Raw genomic sequence first — 21,564 nt, forward strand, 5'->3', positions numbered from 1 at the left:
TGCTGCTTGGCCTGCTGTGTTCATGCAGCTCTACACCTTGTTATCCTGTATTTGGTTTTCATAAGATTTCCAGATGAGGGGTGAAGAGCTGTTGGCAGCCATCTGAATGCAGTATGAAGGGATATAGAAAGAAAAAGGCCAACTAAGAGAAGTAAGTACATGATTGGTTTAGATGGACAGGAACTAGTTACCAATGTTTTGGATCCAGTCATGAACATTGATCATACTGTCTGGCTCTAAATCAGATTCTAGTTTCTGAAGAAAGTCTTGCACTTGGGAACAAATGTCCCTAAAGGTTTAAAATCAACCCTAAAAATTGCTTGTGAGTTGCTTAAGTAGTTCAGAGATCCATCAACTGCTCTTTTAAGCATCTTTCAACATTTAGCAATGAGCATTTTCTGTTTGACATTATTATGGAGTTCTACTTCTTACAGAGCCAAACTCACACAATGTCTGTCTCACATCATGCATTTCCAGTTGGATACTCATTGGCGCTATCATCAATTTTGAATTATCAAGAAGCAGAAAGTTCACTCTAAATGATGTACCTTTAACTCAGAGCACATTAATGCTTTTTAGGAAGAAATTTGCTGACGATTTGAATGGAAGCTACAACCACAGGATTGAACATACATTAGGCAGTCTTATAAGACAGAAAAGAAGCAAATTGCATACCTCAAGACACTCATGTAAATCCCTAACATATGCTTTTTCAGTCTGGAGGAGTTCAGCCATTATAAACCTGGATAAGAAACAAGAGAGGATGTTCTGTTCATATTATGTTTAAAATGGTACACTTCTAGAGAATACAACAAATATTAACATAGCTTTTCTAACCAAGAAAAGATTTGGACAGGAAACAGGAAAATGATTGTTGCATACTAATTCCAAACCTAAGTATTGATCCTTGCTTTATTGAAACGTCTTGAACAAGGCGACTGGGAAATCATACATGAAGCAACACAACCTGCCTCTAAAGCACAAGCCACAGTTGTAACACATTTTTACAAGTTAATAAAAAGAGTCCTCCTGATCTCAAAATTTGGCTCCCTCGAGCTGGCCTACTCACCATGGGGTTGCAGCTATCACTCCCTTCAAATATTCCAGATTCAATCAAGAATCTTGGCACAAATTCTCACAGTTGATTTACAGCTATTCATAAGGTTATTTTTGCCTAAAACATGAGCCTACTCAACAGCAGAGTTCTACACACTTGCTGATTTCCATGTAAAGATGAAGTTTTTGTTTTTAAAAACTTATTTTTTACAATATTGGGTACTTTATAAGATTAAATTGCTACCTCCGGAACTGTCTCTTCGATTAGAGTTTTTACTTGGTTGCCTTGGTATTTTTGGCGCAATTCAACAGAAATCAATATAACCAGTGCAAATGATTTAAGAAAACTTTTAAATTGAAAATCAGCTATTCAAGTAACTTGAGATTTTACAATCTTCTGGTGGTTTAAAATACATCATGCTCAAAACTTGTCAACCTATATTCCTGGCACCAGCTCAAGATTAATTAATAACTGTTGCAAGGTTCCAATAGTTGTGCTCATTTGCAGACATTTGTAGAGGCTGTTTTGAATGTATTATCATTAATAAGGACACTATAAAATGTTTTGACTGTGATTCCCTATTGAGATTTACAGTCTACAGGAATATCACTAGAGAATGAGTCTGTCTCTATTTTTAGAATCATGTTCAGTAATTTAAAACTGGGTTACTCACAGAGAGTGGTGTGATGCTGTGACTAAACATGCTTACATTTTAACTGTATTAATCAAACTGCACACATCACTTTTAAGTATATCAACATATAAGTTTTAAAGCTTTAAAATTTTAAAGTTTAAATTTTTGCACAACTGTTGCATTTCAAAGCACTGATTTCATCAATTCGTGGCAAGTTTTATGCTTGGTGAAACACAGATGAATTTATATTGAAAATCAAGGGAAAAGACTTGTGTAGATTTGAGCACAATTTGTAGGCCAGACCAAGTAAGGATGGCAGTTTCCTTCCCTAAAGGACATTAGTGAACCAGATGGGTCTTTCTGATAATCAACAATGGATTCATGATCATCATTAGCCTCTTAATTCCACATTTTCATTGAATGCAAATTCTGTCATCTGCCGTGGCGGGATTTGAACCCAATCTCTGGATTAATAGTCCAGCAATAATACTACTAGGGTGTCACTTCCCCTATAAATATGACACATGATTACATGAAAATGACCAGAAAATCAAAATACTGCCAAGGAATCTTTACAGAATCAGAGAATTTTTACACTACAGAAGGAGGCCATTTAGCCAGTCATTTTTATTCATTCTCTGCAGCAGCATTCAACACTGAGCCATTCCCTGGCTATCCCTCAGAACTTTTTACACTGTTCTCTTTCAGATAATAATTCATTTTCCGATTGAATGGCTTGTAGACCTGTCTGTACCACATTCTCAGAAATGCTTCCAGACTTAACAATGCATGAAAAGGTTTTTTCTTGTGTCAGCGTTGCTTCTTTTTGTCAATTACTTGAAAGTGGTACACCCCTGTTCATGATCCTTCTACCAATGTGAACATTTTTCCCAATCTATTCTATCCAGGGCCTTCATGATTTTGAATAACTTTATCAAATCTACATCCACTTGAGATATGTAATAGGGCATCTGTTCAACATCTGATATGTTTACAATCTAGCATTCCTTCTTCACTGGAGCGACAGCTCAGATTTTTATGTGGTCTCTGAAATGGAACCTGAACCTACAGCCTTCACACCTAAAGGCAAAAGTGCCATTGACCATGTCCATGTCCTCTGAGGCAGAATGTGAACATTAAACCTTGAGTTTATGGGAAAAAGACTGATAATTAGTCACATTTGAGTGGGAACCAGATAATTGTAATTACAGTTCTGTTAAGAAGAAATAAATAATTTATGATTTGCATAGTTTTAGTGATGCCGAAGGCAAAAACAATTGATTTAGCAAAGCAATTAAGCAAAGTGTTCCAGAGATTCCAATAATGGGTGTAAAGGCTCCAACACTGACATATCAGTGCAGAATGACACATGGTCTGTCGCAATATTTTGAAACAGAAAATAAAAGTAACAAAGACACAGGTTGCAGTAAAGCCACGCCAATTCCTTTTAATTGACAATTCCTGCTCACATTAATAAATTTTCAGTTTCTGTGAACAATAGCAGTTTGTTTTGAAAGGCTGATGAATATAGTCCGGAGATAATAAAAGTAACAACTAACAGTACCGTAGAGTGCAGAATTTAATCATAGTCATAAAAGGATAGACCTGAAGGAGCTCTTCTATTGTTAAATAAATAGACAGTTTAAACTGTTCCCAGGCTATCACACTGAAATGGATTACTGGCAGTCAAAGAGTATTGCATTCTGTTGCTCACATGACAAGTACCTGAATCACAATTCAGCAGTGAATTCACTTTCTACTCCAACTTGTATTCTTGTTGTACAACTACCAGAGCCGAGGTACGACAGGCATTATTGCACTACTAATCAATAAGCTCAACATTTACTTTCTTTCGGAAGATTGTCAACATTTTATGCTTGTCCCTGTCTGTTTTCCTATACAGTCAAAACAATTGGTTGTTTAAACTACAATTGTCTATTCAGTCAAGTCCTTGAACCTAGTCACAAATTGATGCAAGTCAATTCAAATGTTACCGTGTGATTTAACAGATGAGTCATATTTTGCAAGAAGGAAACTGCAATAAAACAAACCAACTCTGTTTGTTGCAGTTTACATTATATCTTGAGGATTCAGTACTTAAAATTAATCTGCAGTGTAAGTTTATTATCATTATAATAACATTTTTTTTCTATCACTTAGAATGAGTTGGTCAATTTTGTGAATGATAAAGTGACAATTATTTGTTTCCTTGTCGGTTACGTAGATAGGTGATTGGCTCAAAAACCTAAATTTCTTTGGAAAATGTTGGATAGTTCTGGCATGCGTTGGCATGTCAGGCACACTGCATGCACACTCAATCTAAAGCACACGCTTGGCTGAATTTTTCAAAAGAGGTTGAAGTCCCAGTGCCCAGGCTGTAAGTAAGAAGAGGCCTTGCTCCGTTGGCAGGTGGGAGGTGGGAGGTGGGTGAGGGTTGAGGGCCATGGGGATGGAGAGAGGTTGGGAGACATTGAACAGGACCCTGGTGTGGAATGTTATCTATGGCAGTCAATCAAAAGCCTGCCACCAGGGCTACTAACCAACTGAGGACAGCAGCCTGCCCCCTTGAACTGCTGGCCCACTCAGAGGGCTGGCAGTTCAGCGGTGTCACAGCTAGAAACGGTCATTGCCAAGGTTCAGTTGAAGCATTAGAATGCCTCAATGCTGAGGTGCTCTTGAAGAGTGAGGAATTTCTTTTGTGGAAGTAGGGACCCGGATTGGGGTTTACCTGGTGGTCTCCTCACATGGTGTCAGGTCTTTCTGACTCAGGTAAAATTACCATTGGGACAAGGAGTAGCTGTTCAGTGGCTCAACTGAAGAGGGCTGTGTTGCTTAGGTACCTGCTCTGGCAATATGCCATTGCAGATAGGAGATAGGGGACTTCTATATTCCTTCCCCAAGCATATCATAGAATCCCTACAGTGTGGAAGCAGGTCATTTGGCCCATCGAGTCCACACCGCCCCTCCAAAGAGCATCCCACACAGACCCAACACCCATCCTATCGCTGCATTTCCCACCCTAGATACTATGGGCAGTTTAGCATAGCCAATCCACCTACCTGCATAGCTTTGGACTGTGGGAGGAAACCGGAGCACACCCAAGCAGACACGGGGAGAATGTGCAAACTCCACACAGATAGTTGCCCAAGGGTAGAATCGAACCCAGGTCCCTAGCGCTGAGAGGCAGCAGTCCTAACCAATGAGCCACCGTGCCTGTCGAGCTGTCCTGCCTCCCTGCCATCTCCAAAGGGCTGGGAAAATTCAAATCAATGGTTCTGAGATATGCCAGTCATGGGATCACAACTGCAAACTCTGCTGATCTAAAAGTTCTGCTATTCAAGTGAGAATAGCATCTGACTAAACATGACCTCTAGATAAGAGGGGTTAGTACACTTGTAAAACTTGTGAAAATGCAAGCTGGTTAAGTCCACATGCTTTGAAAGTACACAAATTTTATCTGAAATATTAACATTGACAAAACCGATTAGCAAAATTGTTTCTCAGTTGTGCTACTAAGGAATTATTCTGTAAACTAATTTTTCATAATTTCAAACTAGAAAATCTTTTCTTCCAACAACCCAATCATGAAACCTTTACTATAGAGTTCATGAGATCATTCTCATGTATATTATGGTGACAGGCCAAACATAAACAGAAGAGAAAAGGAGAATGGTGAGCAGGATAAGACTACACTGAAGTAAAATATGACCAATTAGAAGGTATCTTTGCATCATTGTCTGCCGTGGATATATGGCAGACTATGGTGCGAAGTTACCTTCTAATTGGTCATATTTTACTTTAATGTAGTCTTATCCTGCTCACCATTCTCTTTCTCTCTTCTTTTTATGTTTGGCCTGTCACCATAATATATATATATATATTTTACACAGAGTCAACATAGATTTATGAAAGGGAAATCATGATAGATCAGTGCATTAGTGTTTTTTGACAATGCAACTAGGGGAATAAATATGTGGGAACCAGCAGACGTGGTGAGTTTGGAATAAGCCCCATGCAGGAAGCAGGTAAACACATGGGATTGTGGGTAGTATACAGGCATTCTCCAGCATGCTAGAGATTAGAAATAAACCGGTCCTTCCCAGGTAGGCAGGTTGTGACTAGTGTGCTGCCACAAGGATCAGTGCCTGGGCTCCAGCTGTTCACAATCTATATCAATGATTTGGATGTGAGGACCAAATATGACATTTACAAGTTTTCTAATGACACAAAGCTTAGAGAGAATGTGAGCTGTGAGGAAGATGCAAAGAGGCTTTAAGGGGATTTAGAAAGGCTGAGTGAGTGGGCAAGAGCATGGCAGATGGACATAATAGGGAAAAACAAAGGCATCCACTTTGGTAAGAAAACCAAAATGCAGAGTACATCTTTAACGATGAAAGATTGGCAAGACTTGATGTCACTGAAAGCTATCATGCAGGTACAGCAGGCAATGAAGAAGGCAAGCGGTATGTTCGACTTCATTGCAAGAGAATTCGACAACAGGAGTAAAGAAGTCTTGCAGCAAGTTACTGATTTTTGGCATAAACGCGGAGTACTATGCACAGTTTCGGTCTCTTCAAGGAAGGGTTCAACAGACTTTCAGCAAATTGATCTCAGGGACAGTGGGATTTCCTGTGGAGAAAGATTTAGAAAACCAGTCCAATATTCTCTAGGGTTGAGGTGAATGTGAGATGATCTCACTGAAACATGCAAACTTCTTACAGGGCTTCATAAGACAAGATGGATATTTCCCATGGCTTGGGATTCACAACCAGGGAACACAGTCTCAGATTAATACGTTAGCTACTGAGGATTGAGAAAAGGAGGAATATCTTTACTCACAGTGTGGTGAATCTTTGAGGAATTTTCTGGCCCAGAAGGATATGAAGGCCTAGTTAATTAATTTATTCAAAACAGAGGTTGATAGATTTCTAAATATCAACGGTCTGAAGGTTTATGGGAATAGTGTGGGAAAATGTCTTTCAGGCATAGGCTCAGTAATAAATGCATAAGAGGCTCGAGGGTTAAATGGCTAACTCTTGTTCCAATTCCTAAGTTCCTCTCTTGAGCATTTATCAAAATAGATTTGCTTAAGGCAGGCAATGGTTGAGAAAGGGAGAGAAGAGCCTATATGTTCTATTGTGAAGTAGCGCCAAACTCCTTCTCAAACACAAACATCGAACAAAACCAGCCATATCACAGAGCACATGATTTCATGTCCAATATGTTCTTCTTTATGCTGCCAGATGCTCTTTGAAACGTGGCTTCATGGGATACTACAGTGCTATCTGAGGCCTGTGAAGACAGCAATATTCAACAATGCATTGTGGGATTTATAGGACTCTAATCTCAGGATTTCTGAAGTCTGGAAATGACATTCTGGTGGCTGCGTCATTATGACAGGCCTGCCTGATGCTATAGCCTGACATTACATGAGCAACTGTGTGAGGGGGCTAGCTGGAAAGGTACCAAGCTGTCATCAGGAAAGAGCATAGTTAGCCTATCCCACAATTCATTTAGATAATGGCTAATCTGTAACTTATCTCTGTCTGACTATGACCACCTTAATGCTATCATCGAATAAAAATCTATGACTTTCATTTCTGAAATGTCTAATGGGCTTGGCACACTTGCAGGTTTTTCCATTACTCTAATAAGCCTGCTCACATCAGACCTTGAGTCCAGGTTTTCAATTCCTTCCTTGCTAACTAGTCACATGCAGTTTCCAGGCATCGATCCAATAGGCAGCAAATCTAATCTTTCCAATTGTATTTTCACCCTATTGCTTTAACATTTTGCATTATACATTGCCTTCTGCTTTGCCCATTCTATTACACAGGTAAACGCAGGGCAAGGAATGAATTCATGTGATCAACTGTTATTACATAAGACTTAGGAGTAGGAGTAGACCATTTGAATCTTCAAGCCTGCTTCACCATTCAATGAGATCATGGTTGACATGATTGTGATCTTATGTCCGCTTTCCTGTCTGTGGCCCATAACCCTGGGCTCAGTTGTCTATCAAAAATCCTTCTTACTCAGCCTTGAATAAATTGAGGAACTAGCCTTCACTACCTTCTGTGAAAGAGAATTTCACGTTCTAACAACCCTCTGAGAGAAAAGAAAATTCTCCTCATCCTGGTTTTAAAAGGGAGATATCTTGTTCTTAACTATGATTCATAGTTTTAGTCTTCCCCACAAGGGCAAAAATTGCCTGGTATTCATCCTATCCAGTTGCCTCAAGATCTTTTACATTTCAATAAGATTGTCTCATTCTTCTCAATTCCACTGTCTACAGACCCAACCTGTTCAACCTTACTGTATGAGCGAACTCCTTCCATCCCAGGAATGCAGCAAATGAAATTTCTCAGAATAGCTGTCCACCTTATCTGATTTAAATGGTTTCTTGTCATATAACACAACCATAGCTTGATCCTTACTCTTTCTTTCTGGCAGATTTTCTTTTCTCTTCATTAGCTTCATGGTTGGCATCTCGCAGCTTAACCTCAGGGTCAGTGAGACTCGCTGGGATGATGTCCAGTTCTAGATCTTTATTGTCCTACAAATTAAACACAAACTGAGAATTCAACAATCAAACATCACAGTTCATTTAAACAGAAACACATTAGAAACAAGACCGTAAGGATCATCTGAGGCCAACATTTCATTACTGTTCCCAGATGTTGTAAGGTCACACATCACACGCCTTAGTAGAAACATTGTAAAGGTGTTTACACTTTGGGGACACAGAGCTACTCCACCATATTGAGATAATTTAAATGCAGTTCGTAGGATAGATCTTCAAGAGTTGTATGGGTCTTTTGATCTACCTGGGGATGGGGGAATATCAGGTTGGTTTGACTCACTTCTGGTGCTTGATCAGGCTACCTTGGCCACCTTCTATTAGAATCATAGTATCCCTACAGTGTGGAAATAGGCCATTCGGCCCATCAAGTTTGCACCAACTCTCTGAAGACCATCCCATCCAGACCCCCACCATCACCCCACCTTTAGCATGGCCAATCCACTTGGCCTGCACATCTTTAGACTGTGGGAGGAAACCAGAGCGCTTGGCAGAAACCCATGCAGACGGAGGGAGAACACGCAAACTTCACACAGACAGTTACCCAACATTGGAATCCAATCCAGGTCGCTGGTGCTGTGAGGCAGCAGTGCTAATCACTGAGCCACCGTGGCACCTTTCATTTGAGCTAGCTTCTTCAGCATATAAATATATAAATAGGATTCCCATTGGGAAACATATTGTGTAGCCCTCACATTCTCATTCAACTGAAATCCAAAGCTTTCTAATTTAATTCAGAATATAAAGGTGCCCAAATGATTTTTCTTGTCATGAGTTCAAAGATGTGGCCTAAAGCCATGGCGATCGATCGTAGTGGATCAGTGTCACTTTCACCAAATATTTTCACCTTGTGGAAGGGTCGTGACACACTGTGCCTTTAAGACATTGATGTTTATCCACAAAGGCATGTGGGAAATAGACATAACAGAATTAAGGGAAATGTACTGAATTACCCTTCATAATGCGAGTCATTAGGAAGATGAGTGCAATGTACATTGGGATGTTTCTCCAGAAGAAACTCAGTCTACTTTAGTCCTCCCAAAATCCCTTGGTCCCACACATTGTCAATCTATAATTTTCCCAGCCCAGTAATTTCAGGATGATAAAATACTCTATTTAATAAATAACTAAAGGCAAAAGAGGCTAATGAAATGTGAAGAAAGCTACTTAAGTGGCCACATCCGTGTCTCAGAGGTGTAGCATTACACTCATATTTGATCAGTTACCTTAGCAACAAAGCATAATGAATCTCAGGTAAAATCTGTTTACACTGTGACCGCAAGGGCATAGCTAATACCTTACCAGCATTGTTAGGTTATCTGTACTGAAAAGGAACTAATGTAATCTTTTTGAATTAGGACAAAAGACTGATGCGGATTCACAGCGTAGCTTGTTCACATTTCATTTTGCTGTTAAATGTTTTCAAATAGAAATTTCCTCATGGGGCCAACATTCTATTTGGGAAAATAAACCAATCAAAATAAGTCATTTTGAAAATATGGGTCAGAAAATTCAAGGGATTGCAGATTATTTGCTCCCCCAAAAGGGAAGTCAGGAATGAGCTGATGGGCCAGAAGGAAACTTGCCCTGCAGCCAGAATGTGCTGTGGCTAGGCTGAAGAGTTGGCGAGTCAGACCTTGCCCCACAGAGAGAGGAAACCTCACTCGCTGGAGCTGCTGCTCAAGCCAATTGACTGGCAGCTCCAACAATGCCAGCAACAACAGAGGTCCACAGTGGGCACTGCCCAGACTGCAGGCAGGTCCATGAAGGAGGCCCAGCAGACCCCAAATGAGAATAAGTCAGTCAGGGCTATTGGACAGGGACCATTTTCCCACCTGTGGAGGGGATTGGGGGGGGGGGGCGTCACTGAAGGGGAGGGGAGGAGTGGGTTTTGACATAAACATAGGTAAGTAGGAAGGCAGTGTATTATAAGAACATAAGAACTAGGAGCAGGAGTAGGCCGTCTGGCCCTTCGAGCCTGCTCCGCCATTCAATAAGATCATGGCTGATCTTTTCGTGGACTCAGATCCACTTACCCGCGTTCTCACCATATCCCTTAATTCCTTTATTGTTCAAAAAAAAATCTACTTTTTTTTAAAAGCATTTACTGAAGTAGCGTCAACTACTTCACTGGGCAAGGAATTCCATAGATTAACAACCCTCTGGGTGAAGAAATTCCTTCTCAATTCAGTCCTAAATCTGCTCCCTCTAATCTTGAGGCTATGCCCTCTTGTCCTAGCTTCACCTGCCAGTGGAAACATCCTCTCTACTTCTATCTTATCTATTCCCTTCATAATTTTATATGTTTCTATAAGATCCCCCCTCAATCTTCTGAATTCCAATGAATATAATCCCAATCTACTCAGTCTCTCCTCATAAGCCAACCCCCTCAACTCCGGAATCAACCTAGTGAACCTCCTTTGCACCCCCTCCAGTGCCAATACATCCTTTCTCAAGTAAGGAGACCAAAACTGCACACAGTACTCCAGGTGTGGCCTCACCAGCACCTTGTACAGCTGCAACATAACCTCTCTGCTTTTAATTTCAATCCCTTTAGCAATGAAGGACAAAATTCTATTTGCCTTCCTAATTACTTGTTGTACCTGCAGACCGACCTTCTGTGATTCATGCACAAGGACACCCAGGTCCCTCTGCATAGCAGCATGCTGCTACTTTTTACCATTCAAGTAATAACCCTTTTTACTATTACTCCTACCAAAATGTATGACTTCACATTTATTTACATTGTATTCCATCTGCCAGACCTTTGCCCACTCACTCAATGTATCTACGTTCCTCTGCAAAGTTTCACAGTCCTCTGCACACTTTGCTCTGCCACTCATCTTAGTGTCATCTGCAAACTTTGACACCCTACACGTGTTCCCCAACTCCAAATCATCTATATAAATTGTAAATAATTGCGGTCCCAACACCGATCCTTGAGGCACACCACTAGTCCCTGACTGCCAGCTAGAATAGCACTCATTTATCCCCACTCTTTGCTTCCTGTTAGTCAACCAATCCTCTATCCATGCTAATACTTTACCCTTAACGCCATGCATCCTTATCTTATGCAGTAGCCTCTTGTGCGGCACCTTGTCGAAGGCCTTTTGGGAATCTAGGTACACCACATCCACTGGGTCCCCATTGTCCACCTTGCTCGTAATGTCTTCACAGAATTCCAAAAGATTTGTCAAGCATGACCTGCCCTTCGTGAACCCATGCTGCGTCTGCCCAACGGGACAATTTCTATCAATATGCCTTGCTATTTCTTCCTTGATAATAGACTCAAGCATCTTCCCCACTACAGAGGTTAAGCTAACCGGTCTATAATTCCCCATCTTTTGTCTACTTCCCTTTTTAAACAGTGGGGTCACATTTGCTGTTTTCCAATCTGCTGGGACTGCCCCAGAGTCCAGCAAATTTTGAAACATTACCGCCAGCGCACCTGCTATTTCTCCCGCCATCTCTTTTAGTACCCTGGGATGCATTCCATCAGGGCCAGGAGACTTATCAATCCTTAGCTCCATTAGCTTGCCCAACACTACCTCTTCCGTAATAATGATTGTTTCCAGGTCCTCACCTACCTTCGTCTCTTTGTCAATTACTGGCATGTTATTAGTGTTCTCCACTGTGAAGACGGATACAAAATACCTGTTCAATGCCTCGGCCATTTCATCGTATCCCATAACTAAATTCCCCTTCTCATGCTCTAAAGGGCCAACGTTTACTTTAGCCACTCTTTTTCGTTTTATATATTTATAGAAACTTTTGCTATCTGTCTTTATATTCTGTGCTAGTTTTTTCTCATGCTCTAATCTTACTTTTCTTTATAGCTCTTTTTGTGGCTTTCTGTTGACCTTTAAAGTTTTCCCAATCTTCTAGTTTCATGCTGTTTTTGGCCACTTTGTATGCCTTCTCTTTCAATTTGATAGCCTCCCTTATTTCTTTAGACACCCATGGCAGATTACCCCTTTTATCTCTTCAAGAAGATTCCAATGGAAAAAGAGTGATCCCCATTTTTAAAAATTGGAATGCCGCTCCCACCAGTCTACGATGCTAACCATCATATGGTGTCGCGTGGATGTATTGGTGTCAAATGCGCTTTTAACAAAACCCTAACACTGAAACTGGATAATATGATATCTAGTCTGTAGTCTAGAAATCGGATTTCCTGCAAAAAACCCACTAAAGGCAGTGGATGCAGAATATTTAAATATTTTTACGTCAGAGGAAGATAGATTTTTGACTTCCAGCGAATGAAAAACGCTCAGGGGTATGTAGGAATGTAGACTGAAGTTTAAATCAGATCCGCTTTGATCTTATTGAACGGTGGAGTGGGCTCAAAGGGCTATGTGACCTATTTATGTTCCTTGTTCATACGTTCATAATGTTCAATCAGTCATGATTGTGTTAAATAGTGAAACAGGCTTAATGGCCCAGATCCTGAACATTAATCTAAAGGACAGGTTTTTCAAAATAAAAAGTTTAGCTTTGTGAATATGATTGGTCCAATAATAACTCAGCAAAGTCGCAATTGCTAGCTTCACTATTTAACACAATCATGACTGATTGAACATTATGAACGTATGAACAAGGGACGTGAATAGGTCACATAGCCCTTTGAGCCCACTCCACCGTTCAATAAGATCATAGCGGATCTGATTTAAACCTCAATCTACATTCCTACATACCCCTGATCGTTTTTCATTCGTTGGAAGTCAAGAATCTACCTTCCTCTGACTTAAAAATATTTAAAGATTCTGCATCCACTGCCTTTTGAGAAAGGGAGTTCCAAAGATTCACAACCCTCTCAGAGAAAAAAAAGTTTCCTCATCTCTGTCTTAAATTGCCAATCCCTTATTTTTAAACTATGACATCTCGTACTAGATTCTCCCACAAGAGGAAACATCCTTTTGACATCCACCCTGTCACTACCCATCATATTTTGTTTGCACTGTTCTGCTGAGCTAAGCAACTGCTCTTATTAATTCTACACAGTGCTCTTGAGAGGATCTAAGGATATAACTACCGGAATGACAGCTCACTTTGTTTTAACTATAGAACAGTTATTGAGATGGTCAGTATCCAATAAAATAGTCCAAGTATGATTCAGAATTTTCATTGCTAAGGCCTAAAGAATTTTCCAACGAAGAAAATCTAAAATCTAATGAATGCTCCTGAACTCCTTTGAAACATTGTCGTGTTTTGGTAACACATTAAATGGCCAGTATTAACATTTAACATATCAATCAAGATAGAAAGTTTGGCATCAAGATTCTTTCCTGGTCCAGATCTATTGGAAATTTTCCAGAGATTGAGATTCTGCTTGGGACCTGCAACGATGTTATAGCGGAACGGCTAAAAATCTGAGGAAATTCATGGCATTGCTTTTTGATTTAGATATGCTTGTAAAAGATCTGTAATTAAACTAGCCTCTGGAGTTCTGGAGTCAGATAAGCATTTTCTTGAAAGTGAAAGTGACAAAACTGCCATAACAATTATTCACAAAGTGCTATACAATGAGACTGAGTGATCCTGCTTACCTCGGAGGTGATTCCAAGGCCCTTTTCCAAAAATGATTTGTATTTTCCCATTCTCAGTGAGAAATCTCGATAACGTTTATCGACTGCTGTGACCCATTTCTTAATTTCACAAGCATGTGCATGTCCCTTTTCCACAAAGCTGTCAGCCAGTTGAATGATGAGCTTCACCTTTTCCTTGGTTTGCTAGATCAGAGAAGAAATACTGTTTGAATCAACAGAGATGAAATGGAGCTCCTAATTCTCACTCCATTCCAATCCAATTTCAACTTTGGGAATAAAGCTGCTAATCATTGCTCCTTAACTCCTTTGAAACATTGTCATGTTTTGGTATCACACTAAATGGAGAATATTAACATTTAACATATCAATCAAGATAGAAAGTTTGGCATCAAGATTCTTTCCTATTCCAGATCTGTTGGAAATTTTCCAGGGACGGTGATTGAGATTCTGCTTGGGACCTGCAATGATGTTATAGCACAATGGCTAAAAATCTGAGGAAATTCATGGCATTGCTTTTTTCTGAAGAAGGGTCTAGGCCCGAAAAGTCAGCTTTCCTGCTCCTCTGATGCTGCTTGGCCTGCTGTGTTCATCCAGCTCTGCACCTTGTTATCGCTAATCATTGCTGACTGGTTTATTTACTGTAATTAACAGCAATACATCAAGTTACAAAAAGACATTTCTTAAATGACTTAATACCATTTTCAAATACTTTCAATTTCGTCATTTGAGCCTCTTCACTTTGAATGTGATCAGAGGTTCTCATCCAGGGTCCCCTTGGGATCCATCTTTCTAAGGGATCTGCCACCTCATAGTTTCTCCCAACACCATTATTCTACACCCCTGGATCAACTTGGTTCCATTTGACTGGCAGCCATCGTAGTTTGCACCATGTGATCTGCCTGTCAATGAGCCAGCAATTCATTCACCAGAGAATTGGGCAATGGCATTCAGGGAACACTTCAATCACATTCAGAGAACACTTTACGTACACAGACTACTCTTAGCTTTCACTCACCACATCTCTTAACCCATCCACTAATCCGAAGTTGTCAGATTGTTTGTTTGACATTTGCAGAAATTTCTCCCAATTAAAATTTGGGAAAATTTAAGCCTTTGCCTCTGCTCCCTATTCCAAAATCCATTCCCTAGCTACTGACTCTGGCTCTCTCCCTGGCAACAGTCTGAGACTGAACCAGACCATTTGCAACCCCAGCATCATATTTAACTCAGAAATACGAGGCTTCAACTACATATCCATACCATTGTATAAACCTTTATTCCTCCTTCCGTACAACTGGTGAACTCTGTCTCTCAACTTGTCTCTCTTTCTCTTACCTCTAGACTTGACTATTCCACCTCCCTCATTCTACCCTCAAAGCTCTGCTGCTCATATCTAACTCCCTTGTCATCCCTGTGTCTTCTGACATACAATGGCTTGCATTGAAACAACATCACAATTTCAAAATGATCCTTTCAATGCTCACATCCCTTCGTGGTTTTGTCCCTCCCCATCACTGTGATCTTCTCCAGCCTTACAACATCAAAGAACCAACGTTAGTTACGACTGGGTGATATCTGATTTACTATCATTCTTGATATGCAAGACACCTCTCACATCTCCATTTGAACAGAAGAATTCTGTTTGCATTATCACATGCATAGGGATGGAAGTTTCAATAGTGAGAAGTCTCAGGTTATTAAAACTGCAAAGCAACAAACTCAGAGCCTGTAGCCCATTAACGTACTGTCATGATGATAGCTGATTGTGCATGGACTTCAGCAGAAGATACGTCATGATATTCTGAGACAATAATAAGTATGGGTCACTTGACTGTGGGTGGAAGATAAGCAGCCAGCATGGCAAATTCACTGATGTGACATTTACAGTTAAATCTCTAACTTTGATTGTTGTTCTTTCAGCCTGAGATGTAACAGGGATGGGGACTATTTAGGCACCCACTCAGAGGGAAGAGACAGCAGGAAACCTTAAGGACCAAATAGCAGGAGTTTAGAAAAGCATACAGAATCAATCCCTCTCAAGAATAGAACCTGGAAAAAGCAGGATGCAGAAACAGTCATAAACATAAATGTGGCTGGAAGCTATGAGCAGGCAGAAAAGTTCCTGGTTAATTCTGTGCGTAGGATATTCTTGTGATTGGTGCTGCTATAAACAAACAAAAATATGTAGGGAGAAGGGTCAGGAACAGCCCACAAAATCAGTTCTTGAGAAAGCCATCGATCATTTATGTAAAGATACAAACAGGGAGGAAAGAAGGAGTTGTTCCAAATCTGCTGATATGTTAGAGGAATCTGAGAAATATTTCTGGTGGACTGGAGCAGTGTGGCTGTTTGAATATGTTTCTATAAACAGAGGTATGGGAATCTGCACCAAATATTGGTTCAGTGTAGAAACAGATTATAACAGCTTTCAAAAGGTAAAAGGATCAATACCCTGTGCCAAAGGATTGCAGGATTGTGGGGTATGAACTGATTGCTGCCAGGAACTAGATTGCTCTCTGCAAGGTCCAGGGAAAACATGATGGACCGAATGTCCTCCTTCTGTGTTGAAGTCTTGGAATAATCTTCTTCTGAGATCCTGTCCTTGTGGAGAGGTTACAAGTTCCAGGTCTAAATGCTCTGAGAAATGCAGCACTGCTTCTTCTACAGCACAGGAGATGTTCAAACCACTTAGTACAAACCACTTACACAAAGTTGGATTTTCAGAAAATTCAAATGAGAACAAAGTACCGAAGCTGAACAGATGTTGACTATGACACACTCACATATACTCACCAAAATACTTCCATGCCTTATTAGAATCATTGCTTAGCACCAGTAAGAAGTTTAACATTAAATAAGACTAAAATAATAAGAAATACATTTACTGAGTTGTACAGCTAAATTTTAAGGTTATAGGGTCTCCATTGATTTGGTAATGTCGGCGGTGTTCTCAAAAGCAGAAGGCCTGAGAGTCCCTGAATTAGAACATGATTGGTACGCATATCAAAGTCTCTACTCATCTTTGTTCTGCACCATTAGTACTGCTGCCAAACAAAAACCTATCAATCTCAGTCTTTATCCAATATTCGCAGGCTTCTGGCTAAGGAAATTAGAAACGGCAGACTTAGAGTTGACTAGGACAGAGAAAGTAGAAAATAAAATAAGGCAGAGGGGAAGGGAAAAAAAATCCAAGGCTACCAAGAGGCTGGAGAAAAGCAACTTTTCCAAATGGTTCAGAGATAGTAGGAACTACAGATGCTGGAGAATCTGAGATAACAAGGTGTAGAGCTGAATGAACACAGCAGGCCAAGCAGCATCAGAGGAGCAGGAACGCTGACGTTTCGGGCCTCGACCCTTAGGCCTGAAACGTCAGCCTTCCTGCTCCTCTGATGCTGCCTGGCCTGCTGTGTTCATCCAGCTCTACACCTTGTTTTCCAAATGGTTACTATTGAATTCCTACCAGCTGCTTCAGTGAGCCATGGCATGGGCCATAGGACTACAAGTCCAGTGAGGCAGGCAAACAGGAATGTCAAAACTTAAGTGAGGCAGCTGGAAGAGCAGAGGACTGACAAAGTGAGATCAGTTAAATAGTTAACAGGGTCAGCCAGCACAGATCAAGAGCCAATTGACTATTCAAAAGAGTTGTAACATTGACAATACTGTCACTTAGAAGAGGCTAACAAGCATGACAAGGCCCACGGGTTCAGCCATGCTACTCAGCAAATACAGGAGTGAGTTAAACAGGAATTGCAGATTTCTGTTCTCTGTGAGAGGAATATAATGGACTGTAATGTGTCTTCAGCAATATATTTATGATTCGCTGTACACCACAATATTGCCACCCTGTGGTGAATAGTAAATACTGCTGGGGAAATTAGCAGAGCTCAAATCACAGAATCCCTACAGTGTGGAAGCAGGCTATTCAGCCCATTCTCTGAAGAGCATCCCATACAGACCCACGCTGCTACCCTATCGCTATAACCCTGCATTTCCCATCACTAATCCATATAACCTGCACATCCCTGGACACTATGGGCAATTTAGCATAGCCAATCCACCTAACGTGCACATTTTTGAACTGTGGGAGGAAAACCACACATAGATGGGGAGAATGTGCAAACTCCACGCAGATAGTTGCTCGAAAGTGGAATCAAACTGGGATCCCGAGCACTGTGAGGCAGCAGTGCTAACCACTGAGTCACTGTGCTGAATGGTCATATAATGTTGCATTCATTCGGTCATCATCGGGTGCCATGCCAGTAAAAAAAAACTCCTGCCATTTTACATATACAACATAGATTTAACTGTCTGCACTAATATGTATCCATACACATAGACACAACATCCTCAAACTTCTGAGTAGTGATAGTCATCATTGAATTCTACTTCACTCCTTTTATTTATACTGCAATGAAGTTCCACATTTCTGGCTCGGATCTCCAAAGTAGGATTCTTCAGAAATGCAGTGCATATCTGTTTTCTGAGTCCTTCATCACAGTGTGGGATTGCCTGGGGACTTCAAGCCATGATGTCCCGTTTTATAACGATAGCTGCTGTATTCCAGTAAGTCTCCGTTAGCTAACACATTGAGAAAATTTAGGACATTTAAACAGCTTTTCAGCAGTTAGGTGAATGATTGTGATTGAGGCAAGAGGGAGAAGTGAGTCAGATGGCGGGGTGGGTAGGGTGCCAGCAGGATAGGGTGCTAGGTGGTGAGGTCAGCTTAAGTTGGGTGAGGGGAGTGTAGTCAGAGTGCTGGTGGGGTCGGAGGACTGCTTAGTACTTAACTGCAGGTAGCCAGCCTCTGGGGTTGCACTCAGGGAGAGGCAGGGCCATCAGCCCATGTCTAAAGTCGAAAGGCAGCAGTTCTGAGTGGGGTAAAAGGGGGACAATGATCAGTCATGGTGTATCATCACAGTAAGTCAAGGGGCACACTGGATTCCAGTTCAGGGGTTGGCCACAGTCAGTCAGTCTACCAGAGTCTGGGGATCTGTGTCTTTGCTGTCCAGGCGACATTGTCAAATGCAACCAGCCCAGGCATCACAGGTTGGGTGCTGTGGAGACATCAATAAGGGGCTAGGTTGTTCTCAGTCAGGGCTGTCCTCGCAAATCAGTTCGATGGGGGTGGGCCATGTTCAGTCATAGGGGTTTGGGCATTATTTGTCAAGGGCTTATTGGGGCAGTCCATGAAGTGCTGTGGAAAGTAGGTAATTCAAGTCTGGTTGAATTGATTGCACTTTAGACTGGATTGCTGAGGGAATGAATACAGTGAAAAGGGGCAGTTCAAGATAGAAAGATGGGATCTTAGAGTATAGGAACAAACGATAGCTCCTGTATATATATGTGTATGGGGGGGGGGAGAGAAGAGGCTCACAATCGTGAGCATTCTTGCCTTCACGTGAGGATAATTCATAGGGAGTTACAAGAGCACTGAAATCCAAAAAGCCTTGTGCTCTGGGTGAATTGGAAACATTAATGGTTTTATTAAGAGGCTTGACAGAAACAGAGGGAGGCTGAAAGGTTATCAGAGACACTAGGACAATAACACAAAAGGGAGCGTGAAGGATGGGGGATTATCCTGCATTGTAGCAGAAGTCTACAAGTCACTCTCAAGGACTCAAAGTGGAAACTTTGCCATGTTCGATCCAAAGTTAACTGCTCAATAACAAGCCAAAATGGCTGCCACCATGTGGGAAGTGGGTGGAGTAAGTTATTGCTTTGTTCTTTGTAGACGAGTAAAATTCTCTGAATTTGAGGTCATGCTAGGGGCAATTACATAAATCATGCATCCACTGATTCAGTAAGACCGCTCATTCGGCATCAAATTGCATCTCATTGGCAAACCATGCATTGTCTAAGACTGAACGTTATAAATTATGACCACAAACAATCAGGAACTCTACACTGTGCACAGTAATTGCTTCTTTCTCATGTCAGCTAAACAAATATGATCAAACAAAGTCACTTAAAGTATTACTTGGACTTGGCATTCCTGAAACACATTCCATAACGATCACTGCAAAACAATGCCTCAGAATTTCCGCATTCGCATACTGCACGTGGTCTGTAATGTTCAAAGGTGTCTTCTATGGGCGACAGAGGTGGTGAGGGGGAGAAAGACAGCTATTTAGTCTGCTTACTGCCAGATTTCAACTCTGCCAATAAAGTATGACAGCTTTTGTTGTGCAACACACATTTGCACAAGGTTACTTAATTCAGGCCTCCTCACTGAGGCATGACAAAGATCTAATTATCAAGCAAAAAACTGAAAGAACTGTGGATGCTGTAAATCAGGAACAAAAGCAGAAGTTGCTGGAAAAGCTCAGCAGGTCTGGCAGCGTCTGTGAAGAAAGAAATCAGAGTTAACGTTTCAGGTCTGGGTTCTGAGGAAGGGTCGCCGGACCCGAAATATTAACTCTGATTTTTTTCTTCTAATTATCGAGCCCCTCTGCCACATGACACACAACACTTGGCTTTGTTGTGCTTGATGTGAGGGCTTAGGAGTACCATTAAAGAAATACAACTTCCTTCCTGACATTTTACCCCATTGCCATTTTTGACAGCTCTCCCAAAACAATGCAAGGCTAAGATTAAGGATGCTCTGGGCCGTCAGCACTAAACTGTGTTATCTGTCAGAGAAGGACTTGTGCTCAGTAGGACTGGGTGGTAAGCCAGCCCCAGAGCTACAGCTGCCCTGAATTTTTACATCAGTGACCCATCATGACTTGGATGACATCTTAAATCATAAACCCACAAAATGCACCCAGGATACTATTATTGCCATTTTCTCCAGATCTCAGGAATTCATATCTTTCCTCCACGGCAATGATAGTCAAGCAGTCTGGGCAGTGGGATTCTTGGCCATTATTAACTCCCCTGGGTTCTAGGTGCTACAGCATATAGCCACGTTGTTTTTAGAGTGGCTTGTCACCAATTTGCTTTCAATTCGGTGTATCGACTGCCTCTGGCAAACTAGCCTACTGTTTCTCTGACACTCTGTGCATTTTGACCAGTCGTCAATGGCTAAAATCATGGGATTGTCATCTGCCTGGTGCCTGGACTCTGGAACTCTTGAGGGTTGCCAGAGGCCTGGAGTGTTTCTTCCTTGACCAGCAGCAGAGTTGTGGCAGTGATGTGCTCACCAGAATGTGTCCTGAATCTACTTCAGATAGAGAATGCATCAGAGGTGAAAGGGTCTGAACTGGCGGAGGAAGTAGGTGAAAGTCTTGCCAGTATATCCCCAAGGCTTTACTAGCTTCTTCCTCAGAGGTGGAGGCAGAGCTGTAGGGAACTTGTGGTGACCCCTTCTTAGCTGAGATTTGCTGGGTGCCTTTAGTTGTCTAACAGAGATAAAAGCTGATGCAGGTTAAGCATGAACTAGTATTGGTGGTAATGGGACAGCAATTCAACACAATGAAGGATATTAGGTCAGTTGCACATGGAGATCTCCCCATTTACAAAGAGTATGGCAAAACCTTTTCTTTATATTGCGCGAGGAGCCTTATGTCCAACAGCTCTCCTCCTTCTGCTGCTGGTCTTGGCCTTCTCAGCCCAGTGGTCAGCTATTTTTATTCAAAAGACAAAGGCAGCGATTGAGTACAATCTAAGTGGTTGAAAGAGAAGTTATTAGTGATGTATGAGCAGGAGAGATGATAAGGCGCTCCCAGTGAGTAGGTAGGATGTGCAGAGGGCAGGAAGGGCGAGTAGTTTTTAAGGATGGGATGATTAAGATCTTTGAGTGGATGTG

General features: G+C 41.3%; 1 protein-coding gene across 1 annotated transcript in view; it reads right to left on the minus strand.

Moving 5' to 3' along the window:
- Positions 1–21,564, minus strand: part of kalrna (kalirin RhoGEF kinase a) — a 675,519-nt gene that overhangs the window by 236,464 nt on the left and 417,491 nt on the right. Inside the window, exons 22-24 of the mRNA XM_048598757.1 lie at positions 13,818–14,000; positions 8,129–8,247; positions 676–742 (exon numbers count right to left, since the gene is read on the minus strand). Of these exons, the coding sequence (XP_048454714.1) occupies positions 676–742; positions 8,129–8,247; positions 13,818–14,000 (369 nt within the window). The remainder of the gene's footprint in view (positions 1–675; positions 743–8,128; positions 8,248–13,817; positions 14,001–21,564) is intronic.

Source organism: Rhincodon typus, chromosome 7 (genome assembly GCF_021869965.1).
Source record: "Rhincodon typus isolate 14 chromosome 7, sRhiTyp1.1, whole genome shotgun sequence".
In the NCBI taxonomy this organism is placed as follows: domain Eukaryota; kingdom Metazoa; phylum Chordata; class Chondrichthyes; order Orectolobiformes; family Rhincodontidae; genus Rhincodon; species Rhincodon typus.